The following is a 13016-nucleotide window of genomic DNA, read 5'->3' as shown; positions in this document are numbered from 1 at the left end:
CTGGATTTTGTGTTAAACGCTTTTTCAACAAAGCTTTATTAGTGTCCAACAAGCTTTCTCTGCCCTTAAACTTGTTCAGAACACCTCACCTTATTTTGGGTTAAGACAAGTAACTATGAGTAAGCGCAAACATCATGATAAGCTTGCACGTTGAGTTTGAATAAGACATCCGATTAACATTGCATTTATAACGGTTTGTTTTACAGTATGTACAAAATAACCAAATAATTGATCGTCCATTTTTTTACCCATTCAAGCCGGTCGGCATACGCGTCATCATACTCCCTCATCTGATTGGTCGAGTAGGCGGGCCTTCTGACTTTGTAGCTGTGGTAACTGGTGACCACCCGCCAAACGCCCGGTGCCCTTTGTCGACAGCGATTTCCTCTCTTTGCAATTTGAACGTTTTAGAGGAAATTATTCACAATGGGTAAAAAGGAAGAAGAGGAAATCATAAGAATTGCGAAGAAGATGGATAAAATGGCGCAGAAGAAAAGCGGGGTGAGGTGTTCCGACATGAATGGATTGGCTCCCATTATCTTGTCTGGTGATAGCGTTAGCATGCTAACGCTAACTAGCAAATGGAGTTGAAAACGTAGACACACATCGCTAACTAGCTAGCAGTTGTCGTCCAATGGTGTTGAATGTCACATTTCGAAAAATATTGGTCTTACAGGCTCTTCGTAGTCGTTTAACATTAGTTAGTTCAGTGGTGCATGGTAGTCAAACGTTATTGTGCTGTTAGCTAGCTAGTTAACTAAGCCAGTAACTAGCGAACTAAGCCAGTAACTAGCTAGCTAAGCTAACAACAGTTAGCTAGTTATGTAGTTGCTAAGATAGCAGGTCATTGGTGCCGCGTTCACGTGCCACTAGGAACTAAATAAACGGAAATAAATAAATAAACACCAAAAACAAACTTTCCAAATTGCACAAACATATACCGCAGTTGGATTATACATAAAAAATGCAAATTAGGTGACGAAGCACACAGGTTTAAGAAAAATAAACAAATAATAATGGAGAAAAAAAGACTACAAATAAAATACTTTAAAAAACGTCACAGAGGTCTTGTATATATGCAATTATACACATGTCATGTTGTATGATTCAAAGGCACCAATGACTTTAAGGGAATGTTTGTGTTTAATAAGTCTTAATGATTGCACAAAAATATAAATCTTTCAAAAATAAGGGGGTAGTCTTAAGAACATCTGCATTTGTGTATAAGAAATTTGGCTAATACAATGAAATTATTGACCAAGAAATTGAAGTCATTATCATCTTGGAATAAACCAAATTTGACATCCTTGAATGTGAAATTGGCAATATTACTCTCCTACAATCTAAGCTAGATATCCTCAATCTCACCCAAATTATCATGGAACCTACCATGTACAAATCTGTAAACTCGGGCACCCTCATATCATCCTGACCAACCTGCCCCCTAAATACACCTCCGCTGTCTTCAATCAGGATCTCAGTGATCATTGCCTGTGTCTGTAATGGGTCCGCGGTCAAACACCCTTCATCACAGTCAAACGCTCCCTAAAACACTTCAGCGAGCAGGCCTTACTAATCGACCTGGCCCGAGTATCCTGGTAGGATATTGACCTCATTCCATGAGTAATGGATGCCTGGTTATTCTTTAAAAGTGCTTTCCTCACCATCTTAAATAAGCATGCCCCATTCAAAAAATGTAGAACCAAGAGCAGATATAGCCCTTGGTTCACTCCAGACCTGACTGCCCTTGACCAGCACAAAAACATCCTGTGGCGTACTGCATTAGCATCGAATAGCCCCCGTGATATGCAACTTTTCAGGGAAGTTAGGAACCAATATACACAGGCAGTTATGAAAGCAAAGGCAAGCTTTTTCAAACAGAAATTTGCATCCTGTAGCACAAACTCCAAAAAGTTCTGGGACACTGTAAAGTCCATGGAGAATAAGAGCACCTCCTCCCAGCTTCCTACTGCTCTGAGGCTAGGAAATACTGTCACCACCGATAAATCCACGATAATTGAGAATTTCAATAAGCATTTTTCTACAGCTGGCCATGCTTTCCACCTGACAACCCCTGCCCCGGTCAACAGCTCTGTACCCCCCACAGCAACTTGGCCAAGCCTTCCCCATTTCTCCTTCACCCAAATCCGGATAGCTGATGTTCTGAAAAAGAGCTGCAAAATCGCGACCCCCTACATATCAGCTGGGCTAGACAATCTGGTCCCTCTTTCTAAAATTATCCGCCACAATTGTTGCAACCCCTATTACTAGCCTGTTCAATCTTTCTTTTGTATCGTCTGAAAACCCCAAAGATTGGACAGCTGCCGCGGTCATTCCCCTCTTCAAAGGGGGAGACACTCTAGACCCAAACTGTTACAGACCTATATCTATCCTACCCTGCCTTTCTAAGGTCTTCAAAAGCCAAGTTAACAATCGCCGACCATTTCGAATCCCACCGTGCCTTTTCCGCTATGCAATCTGGTTTCCGAGCTGGTCATGGGTGCACTTCTTGCATGCTCCTCAACCAATCGCTGCCTGCACCTGCCCCCCCGTCCAACATCACTACTCTGGACGGTTCTGACTTAAAATATGTGGACGACTACAAATACCTAGGTGTCTGGTTAGAATTTAAACTCTCCTTCCAGACTCATATTAAGCATCTCCAATTTAAAATTAAATCTAGAATCGCCTTCCTATTTCGCAGCAAAGCCTCCTTCACTCACGCTGCCTAACATACCCTCGTAAAACTGACCATCCTACTGATCCTTGACATCGGCGATGTCATTTACAAAATAGCCTCCAACACTTTACTCAGAGAATTGTATGCAGTCTATCGCAGTGCCATCCATTTTGACACCAAAGCCCCATATACTACCCACAGCTGCGACCTGTATGCTCTCGTTGGCTGGCCCTCGCTTCATATTTGTCGCCAAACCCACTGGCTCCAGGTCATCTATAGATCTTTGCTAGGTAATATCTCAGCTCACTGGTCACCATAGCAACACCCGTAGCACGCGCTCCAGCAGGTATATTTCACTGGTCATCCCCAAAGCCAACTCCTCTTTGGCCGCCTTTCCTTCCAGTTCTCTGCTGCCAATGACTGGAATGAATTGCAAAAATCACTGAAGCTGGAGACTCATATTTCCCTCAATAACTTTAAGCATCAGCTGTCAGAGCCGCTTACAGACCACTGTACCTGTACATAGCCCATCTGTAAATAGCCCATCCAACTACGTCATCCCCATATTGTTATTTATTTTGTTTATATTTTTTGCTCCTTTGCACCCCAGTATCTGTACTTGCACATTCATCTTCTGCACATCTATCACTCCAGTGTTTATTTCCTAAATTGTAATTAATTCGCCACTACGGCCTATTTATTGCCTTACCTTCCTAATCTTACCTCATTTGCACACACTGTATATATATTTTTTTATATTGTGCTATTGACTATACTTTTGTTTATTCCATGTGTAAGTCTGTGTTGTTTGTGTCGCACTGCTTTGCTTTATCTTGGCCAGGGCGCAGTTGTAAATGAGAACTTATTCTCAACTGACCTGTCTGGTTAAGTAAAGGTGTAATTAAAATAAATAAACATCTGAATATAATAACATCCCTTTCACCAGCAGTACAAGACTAGAAGGAGATACAGTACATTCGGAAAATATTCAACCCCCTTAACTTTTTCCAGTTTTATACGTTATAGCCTTATTCTGAAAATGATCAAATTGTTTAGTTTTTCTCGTCAATACACACACAATACCCCATGATGTCAACATAAACAGTTGTTTAGACATTTTTGCAAATCTGTATAAAAAAGAAAAAAGTTTATTTGGCTCCCGAGTGGCGCAGTGGTCTAAACCACTGCATCTCAGTGCTAGAAGCGTCACTACAGACCCTGGTTCGATTCCAGGCTGTATCACAACTGGCCGTGATTAGGAGTCCCATAGGGCGTCGGGCAATTGGCCCATAGTCGTCCGGGTTAGGGTTTGGCCGGGGTAGGCCGTCATTGTAAATACAAATCTGTTCTTAACTGACCTGCCTTGTTAAATAAAGGTTATATTATTATATATATTTTTAAACCACCCTTGGCAGCAATTACAGCCTCGAGTCTTCTTGGGTATGGGGCTACAAGCTTGGCACACCTGTATGTGGGGAGTTTCTCCCATTCTACTCCGAATATCCTCTAAAGCTGTTGTGTGTAGATTGATGAGGAAATGTTTTTATGTAATCCATTTTAGAATAATGCTAGAACATAACAAATTGTGGAAAAGGTGAAGAGGTCTGAATACTTTACGAATGCACTGTATCCTCAAACCTGATGCATCCTACCTTTTTGCCTACCTCTACCTAACCCCCAGCATGATGTTGTTGCAGCATCAACCTATTCTAAACTAGAATATCTGTGCTCAAACTAACCCTCAATTTGTTGTTGCTGTTGCAGGTAGGGGCACTGGACCTTCTGAAGGAACTGAGGGCTGTACCTATGACTCTAGAATTACTACAGGTACTGCAGGCTGTACCTATGAAGCTATAATTACTGCAGGTACTGCAGGGAGCTGAGGGCTGTACCTATGAAGCTAGAATTACTACACGTACTGCAGGGAGCTGAGGGCTGTACCTATGAAGCTAGAATTACTACAGGTACTGCAGGGAGCTGAGGGCTGTACCTATGAAGCTATACCTACTACAGGTACTGCAGGGAGCTGAGGGCTGTACCTATGACTCTAGAATTACTGCAGGGAGCTGAGGGCTGTACCTATGAAGCTATACCTACTACAGGTACTGCAGGGAGCTGAGGGCTGTACCTATGAAGCTAGAATTACTACAGGTACTGCAGGGAGCTGAGGGCTGTACCTATGAAGCTAGAATTACTACAGGTACTGCAGGGAGCTGAGGGCTGTACCTATGAAGCTATACCTACTACAGGTACTGCAGGGAGCTGAGGGCTGTACCTATGAAGCTATACCTACTACAGGTACTGCAGGGAGCTGAGGGCTGTACCTATGAAGCTATACCTACTACAGGTACTGCAGGGAGCTGAGGGCTGTACCTATGAAGCTAGAATTACTACAGGTACTGCAGGGAGCTGAGGGCTGTACCTATGAAGCTAGAATTACTACAGGCACTGCAGGGAGCTGAGGGCTGTACCTATGAAGCTATACCTACTACAGGTACTGCAGGGAGCTGAGGGCTGTACCTATGAAGCTAGAATTACTACAGGCACTGCAGGGAGCTGAGGGCTGTACCTATGACTCTAGAATTACTGCAGGTACTGGAGGGAGAGATGCAGGGCGCTGAGGGCTGTACCTTTCCCTTTGTGTTGGGGTTTAGAAGTGGTCAACTCTAATCTCTCTCCCTCTATACTGAACCCATGTCTCTCCTGCAGCCTAACGTAAGTCTCTCCTCTCCAGTCCACCAGGATTGGGATGTCTGTGAACGCCATCAGGAAGCAGAGTACAGACGATGAGGTCACCTCTCTGGCCAAGGCCCTCATCAAGTCCTGGAAGAAACTCTTAGGTTAGTAGATCAGTACTAAATGAGTGAATGCACTGTGAAGTTACACCCCTCTGAATAAGCCCCAGGTGTAATGTCAGATCCTGTATTTTCATTGGACGGCAGATGAGCCAGGAGGTGGAGACAAGTCGTTGGAGGAGAAGAGGAAAGAGCCGTCAACACCCACTAGTCTGGTGTCTCCTTCCCAGGGCAGTCCTGAACCACGGGAGGAGAGGTACATAGTTACTACAACACTACAACTACACACTACTCTACTACTACACTACCTCTTCAGTACGGTGTCTCCCACCCAGGGGCAGTCCTGAACCATGGGCAGAGACGTAGCTAGTTACTACAACTACTTACTACTGCTACAACATACCAACTACTACTACTGCTACTACTACTACTAATACTACTGCTACTACTACTACTAATACTACAACACACCTACTACTAATACTACAACACACCTACTACTAATACTACAACACACCTACTACTAATACTACAACACACCTACTACTAATACTACAACACACCTACTACTACTATTACACACTACTCTACTATTATACACTACTCTACTACTACTACTACGTCACCAGTATAGTGTCTTCCTCTCAGGGCAGCCCTGAACCACAGGAAGAGACGTAGCTAGTTACTACTACTTCTACTACTTCTACTATAGTACTACACCACTATACAACTACTCCAAACACTACTACTACTGTACTACTAGTACTACTGCTTATCCTACACATTACACAGGCCTGGTATTTATAGCATATTTTGAAAAAGCCTTTGATAAAGTAAGACTAGATTTGGTTCATAAATACCTGGATTTTTTTTTTTCAATTTTGTTGTTTCTCTTATAAAATGGGTAAAAGTAATGTATAGCAACCCCAGGTGTAAAATAGTAAATAACGGCTACATCTCAGAGTTTTGAATTTTCAAGAGGAGTTAAACAAGGGTGTCTGCTGTCAACATATCTATTCGCTATGGCCATTGAAATGCTAGCAATTGAAATCACATCAAATAACACTAGAGGATTAGAAATCCAAGGCTTAAAAACAAAGTTGTCCATGTATGCCGATGACTCAAGTTTTATATTAAGTCCGCAAGCTAGATCCCTGCAATGTCTCCTTGAAGATCTAGATAACTTTTCTGTACTCTCGGGACTAAAACCTAATTATGATAAGTGTACAATATTACGTATTGGATCTTTAAAAAATGCTACTTTTACATTACCATGCAGTTTACCTATAAAATAGGCTGACGGAGGAAGTACACATACTTAGTATTCATATCGTAAAATATATAAATGAGCTCTCCACAAAAAATTTCAATAGAACATTTGTAAAAATAGACAAGATCCTGCAACCATGGAGAGATAAATACCTGTAGTCATATCTCAGTTTACTCACTTATGGCACTGCCTACTCCTGATTCATTTTTCAAATCATATGAGCAAAAAATATTTAGCTTTGTCTGGGATGCTAAACCAGACAAGATAAAGCGTACCTATCTATATAATGAATATGAATTGGGTTGGTTGAGATTATTAAATATGAAAGCACTAAATCAAATCAAATTTATTTATATAGCCCTTCGTACATCAGCTGATATCTCAGTGCTGTACAGAAACCCAGCCTAAAACCCCAAACAGCAAGCAATGCAGGTGTAGAAGCCTCTCTAAAAGCTTCACTTATTCAATTGTTTTACTTGAACCCTAAATGGTTCTCTAGTAGATCACTAAGAAAAGCTCATCAATTGTTTAAAAATGGTCTTTGTGTAGATTGCCTCATTTTGATTAATTGAAAATGAAACCTTTTTCAATATCTTTTTTTAAACCAGCATTGCAGAGCAAGCTACAATTTCAATTTCATCCCCCTGAAAAGATAAAACAAATATTACAACAAATATTATTGCTGAACTCAAATGTGCTGTGCATTACCACAATAGCATAAATGGTAAAGTATACCAGTTTAATTTGAGGACCAGGAAGTTGACAACTGTGCCATACAGATTGTAAAATAGTTGGGAAGAAGTTTTTGATGTACTGATTCCGTGGTACAGGTTGTATGTGAGTTGATATATAATGACTCAAGACTTTGTGCTTTTCAGCTAACATTATTGTTTGGAATTCTTGCCACCAACAAAATGTTGAATATTTGGGGCATAAAATCATCGCAGCTCTGCAGATTTTGTTGTGAGGATCCAGAATCAATAGACCATTTGTTCTGGTATTGCCCTCAGGTAGCCTGTTTCTGGTCTCGGGTTCAGGAATGGCTGAAAAAGCACAACATTAATCTAAAGTTGTCCCTAGAAACAGCATTGTTGGGCGATCTGGAGGCACCTGGTCAGTCAATCACTAATACTCTTTGTAAAAGTATTTAACTTATATTCACACATTGTGGTTACTATTTGATTAGATAGATTTAAATTATATGTTAAACATCACAGCATAGTTGAAATATATATGGTGTGTAGAAATCCGCAAATGGTGGCCAGCAGAGATAGATGGGATGGGCTGAGGGTTGGGATGTGGAATCGGAGACTAGTGGGAGTGGAGCAGCAGCACAACCAGGTGGACTGGGGACAGCCAGAAGTCATCAGGCCAGGTAGTCCTGAGGCATGAACCTAGGGCTCAGGTCCTTCATGAGGGGAGGGAGTGAGAGCGAATTAGAGGGAGCATACTTACATTCACACAGGACACCAAATAACACAGGAGCATTACACCAGATATAACAGACTGACCCTAACACCCCGGCCCCTTGACTATTGCAGCATAGATACTGGAGGCTGAGTCAGGTGGGCTAACGATACCCCTGGACAGGGCCAACCAGGCAGGGTACAACCCAACCTACTTTGCCAAAGCACAGCCCCCACACCACTAGAGGGATATCAACAGACCACCAACTTACTACCCTGGGACAAGGCTGAGTATAGCCCACGAAGATCTCCTCCACCGCATGAGCCAGAGGGGGTGCAAAACCGGACAGGAAGATCACATCAGTGACTCAACCTGTTCAAGTGATGCACCCCTCCTAGGGACGACATGGAAGAGCACTAGGAAGCCAGTGACTCACAAAATCCCATTGGGGAGAGGGGAACTGGCCAGGCGGAGACAGCAAGGACAGTTCGTTGCTCCAGTGCCTTGCTGTTCACCTTTGCACCCCTGGGCCAGGCTACACTCAATCATAGGACCTACTGAAGAGATTGAGGTTGAGACTGAGTCTACATCTCTCACATGGGTAGGCAGACCATTCCATAAAAATAGAGCTCTATTGGAGACAGCCCTGCCTCCAGCTGTTTACTTAGAAATAGGGACAATTAGGAGGCCTGCGTCTTGTGACCGTAGCGTACGTGTAGGTATGTACCCCATGTAAAGCCCATGTAATGCTTTGTAGGTTAGCAGTAAAACCTTGAAATCAGCCCTTGCCTTAACAGTAAGCCAGTGTAGAGAGGCTAGACTGGAGTAATATAATCACATTTTTTGGTTCAAGTCAGGATTCTAGCAGCCATATTTAGCACTAACTGAAGTTTATTTAGTGCTTTATCCGGGTAGCCGGAAAGTAGAGCATTGCAGTAGTCTAACCTAGAAGTAACAAAAGCATGGATTAATTCTTCTGCATCATTTTTAGACAGAACATTTCAGAATTTTGCAATGTTACGTAAATGGAAAAAAGCTGTCCTTGAAACAGTCTTGATATGTTCGTCAAAAGAGAGATCAAGGTCCTTCACAGTTTTATTTGAGACTACTGTACAACCATCAAGATGAATTGTCAGATTCAACAGAAGATCTTTGTTTCTTGGGACCTAGAACAAGCATCTCTGTTTTGTCCGAGTTTAAAAGTAGAGCCGTTTGCAGCCATCCACTTCCTTATGTCTGAAACACAGACTTCCAGCGAGGGCAATTTTGGGGCTTCTCCGTGTTTCATTGAAATTTACAGCTGTGTGTCATCCCCATGGCAGTGAAAGTTAACATTATGTTTTCGAATGACATCCCCAAGAGGTAAAATGTATAGTGAGAACAATAGTGATCCTAAAACAGAACCTTGAGGAACACCAAAATTTACAGTTGATTTGTCAGATGACAAACCATTCACAGAGACAAACTGATATCTTTCAGACAGATAAGATCTAAACCAGGCCAGAACTTGTCCGTGTAGACGAATTAGGGTCCAATCTCTCCAAAAGAATGTGGTCATCGATGGTATCAAAAGCAGCACTATGGTCTAGGAGCACTAGAACAGATGCAGGGCCTTGGTCTGACGCCATTAAAAGGTCATTTACCACCTTCACAAGTGCAGTCTCAGTGCTATGATGGGGTCTAAAACCAGACTGAAGCGTTTCATATACATTGTCTGTCTTCAGGAAGGCAGTGAGTTGCTGCACAGCTTTTTCTAAAATTGTTGAGAGGAATGGGAGATTCGATGAAGGCCCATTTAGTTTCTTAAATATTTTCTGGGTCAAGGTTAGGCTTTTTCAAGAGAGGCTTTATTACTGCCACTTTTAGTGAGTTTGGTATACATCTGGTGGATAGAGAGCTGTTTATTATGTCCAACACAGGATGGCCAAGCACAGTAAGAAGCTCTTTCAGTAGTTTAGTTGGAATAGGGTCCAGTATGCAGCTTGAAGGTTTACAGGCCATGATTATTTTCATCATTGTGTTAAGAGATATAGTACTAAAATACTTGCGTGTCTCCCTTGATCCTAGGTCCTGGCAGAGTTGTGCAGACTCAGGACAACCGAGCTTTGAAGGAATACGCAGATTTAAAGAGGAATCCGTATTTTGCTTTCTAATGATCATGATCTTTTCCTAAAAGAAGTTGATGAATTTACTACTGCTGAAGTGAAACCATCCTCTCTTGGGGAATGCTGCTTTTTAGTTACCTTAGCGACAGTATCAAAAAGGAATTTCGGATTGTTCTTATTTTCCTCAATTAAGTTGGAAAAATAGGATGATCGAGCAGCAGTAAAAACTCTTCGATACTGCAACGCTACTGTCTTTCCAAGCTAGTCGGAAGACTTTGGTGTGGCGCCATTTCCGTTCCAATTTTCTGGAAGCTTGCTTCAGAGCTCGGGTATTTTCTGTATACCAGGGAGCTAGTTTTTATGACATGTTTTTAGGGTTGCAACTGCATCTAGGGTATTGCACAAAGATAAATTGAGTTCCCCAGTTAGGTGGTTAACTGATTTTTGTCCTCTGACGTCCTTGGGTAGGCAGTGGGAGTCTGGAAGGGCATCATGGAATCGTTGGATTATCTGAGAATTTATAGCACAACTTTTGATGCTCCTTGGTTGGGGTCTGAGCTGATTATTTGTTGCGATTGCAAACGTAATAAAATGGTGGTCCGATAATCCAGGATTATGAGGAAAAACATTAAGATCCACAACATTTATTCCATGGGACAAAACGAGGTCCAGAGTGTGACAGTGAGTAGGTCCAGAGACATGTTGGACAAAACCCACTGAGTCGATGATGGCTCCGAAAGCCTTTTGGAGTGGGTCTGTGGACTTTTCCATGTGTCACCAAAAATGTGAATATTATCTGCTATGACAACAAGGTCCAATAGGAATTCAGGGAACTCATTGAGGAACGCTGTATATGGCCACGGAGGCCTGTAAACAGTAGCTATAAAAAGTGATTGAGTAGGCTGCATAGATTTCATGATTAGAAGCTTAAAGGATGAAAACGTCTTTTTAAATGTTTTATTGAAATTTGCTATCGTAAATGTTAGCAACACCTCTGTCTAGAATACAGTATTTAGATACGAGATGAGTAATGCAAGATATGTAAACATTATTAAAGTGGCATTAAAAGTGACTAGTGTTCCGTTTATTAAAGTGGCCAATGATTTCAAATCTGTGTATATAAAGGCAGCAGCCTCTCTGTGCTAGTGATGGCTATGTAACAGTCTGATGGCCTTGAGATAGATGATGTCTCTCAGTTCCAGCTTTTGATGCATCTGTACTGATTTCACCTACTGGATGATAGCGGGTTGAACAGGCAGTGGCTCAGGTGGTTGTTGTCCTTGATGATCTTTTTGGCCTTCCTGTGACATCGGGTGCTGTAGGTGTCCTGGAGGGCAGGTAGTTTGCCCCCGGTGATGCGTTGGGCAGATCGCACCACCCTCTGGAGAGCCCTGCAGTTGTGGGTGGTGCAGTTGTCGTACCAGGCGGTGATGCAGCCCGACATGATGCTCTCAATTGTGTATCTGTAAAAGTTTTTCTGTGTTTTAGTTGACAAGCCACATTTCTTCAGCCTCTTGAGGTTGAAGAGGCACTTGCTCCTTCACCACACTTCACCATTTCAGTTTGTCCGTGATACACAGAGGAACTTAACTTTCCACCTTCTCTACTGCTCTCCAGTCAATGTGGATAAGTGCCCCCTCTGCTGTTTCCTGAAGTCCACGATCATCTCCTTTGTTTTGTTGACGTTGAGTGAGAGGTTATTTTCCTGACACCACACTCCCAGAGCCCTCACCTCCTCCTCGTCTCCCAGTCCCTGCAGCTGAAAAACATCCCAACAGCATAATGCTGCCACCACCATGCTTCACTGTAGGGATGGTGCCTGGTTTCCTCCAAACGTGATGCTTAGCATTCAGGCCAAAGAGTTCTATCTTGGTTTCATCAGACCAGAGAATCTTGTTTCTCATGTCTGAGAGTCCTTTAGGTGACTCTTGGTAAACTCCAAGCGGGCTGTCATGTGCCTTTTTACTGAGGAGTGGCTTCAGTCTTGCCACTACCATAAAGGCCTGACTGGAGTACTGCAGAGATGGTTGTCCTTCTGGAAGGTTCTCCCATCTCCACAGAGGAACCCTGGAGCCCTGTTAGAGGGACCATTGGGTTGTCAGTCACCTCCCTGACCAAGGTCCTTCTCACCCGATTTCTCAGTTTGGCCGGGCGGACAGTTCTAGGAAGAGTTTTGGTGGTTCCAAACCTCTTCCATTTAAGAATGATGGAGGCCACTGTGTTCTTGGGGACCTTCAATGCTGCAGAAATGTTTTGGTACCCTTTGACAGATCTGTGCCTCGACACAATCCTGTCTTGGAGCTCTAATTCTTTCAACCTCATGGTTTGGTTTTTGCTCTGACATGCACTGTCAACTGTGGGACCTTATATAGACAGTTGTGTGCCTTTCCAAATCATGTCCAATCAATTGAATTTACCACAGGTGGACTCCAAGTTGTAAAAATATCTCAAGGATGATCAATGGAAACAGGATGCACCTGAGCTCAATTTCAAGTCTCATAGAAAAGGGTCTGAATACTTATGTAAATAAGGTATATATCGTTTATTTTTATATATATATTTACATTTACATTTAAGTCATTTGGCAGACGCTCTTATCCAGAGCGACTTACAAATTGGTGAATTCACCTTATGACATCCAGTGGAACAGCCACTTTACGATAGTGCATCTAAATCATTTAGGGGGGGGTGAGAAGGATTACTTTATCCTATCCTAGGTATTCCTTAAAGAGGTGGGGTTTCAGGTGTCTCCGGAAGGT

General features: G+C 42.5%; 1 protein-coding gene across 4 annotated transcripts in view; it reads left to right on the top strand.

The window, feature by feature from the left end:
• The first annotated feature begins 321 nt into the window (after nt 1–321).
• Nucleotides 322–13016, top strand: part of tcea1 (transcription elongation factor A (SII), 1) — a 22561-nt gene continuing 9866 nt past the window's right edge. For 2 of the 4 annotated variants that reach the window (XM_064992010.1, XM_064992011.1), the window contains exons 1-4: nt 322–501; nt 4445–4507; nt 5415–5520; nt 5623–5731. In XM_064992010.1, the coding sequence (XP_064848082.1) occupies nt 427–501; nt 4445–4507; nt 5415–5520; nt 5623–5731 (353 nt within the window). In that variant the 5' untranslated portion in view covers nt 322–426. The remainder of the gene's footprint in view (nt 502–4444; nt 4508–5414; nt 5521–5622; nt 5732–13016) is intronic. The other 2 variants (XM_064992012.1, XM_064992013.1) reach the window with 1 other exon arrangement.

This window comes from Oncorhynchus masou, chromosome 17 (assembly GCF_036934945.1).
Source record: "Oncorhynchus masou masou isolate Uvic2021 chromosome 17, UVic_Omas_1.1, whole genome shotgun sequence".
Classification (NCBI taxonomy): Eukaryota; Metazoa; Chordata; class Actinopteri; order Salmoniformes; family Salmonidae; genus Oncorhynchus; species Oncorhynchus masou.
Note: the sequence above shows the minus strand (reverse complement) of the source record. Positions and strands in the feature narration are given on the sequence as shown.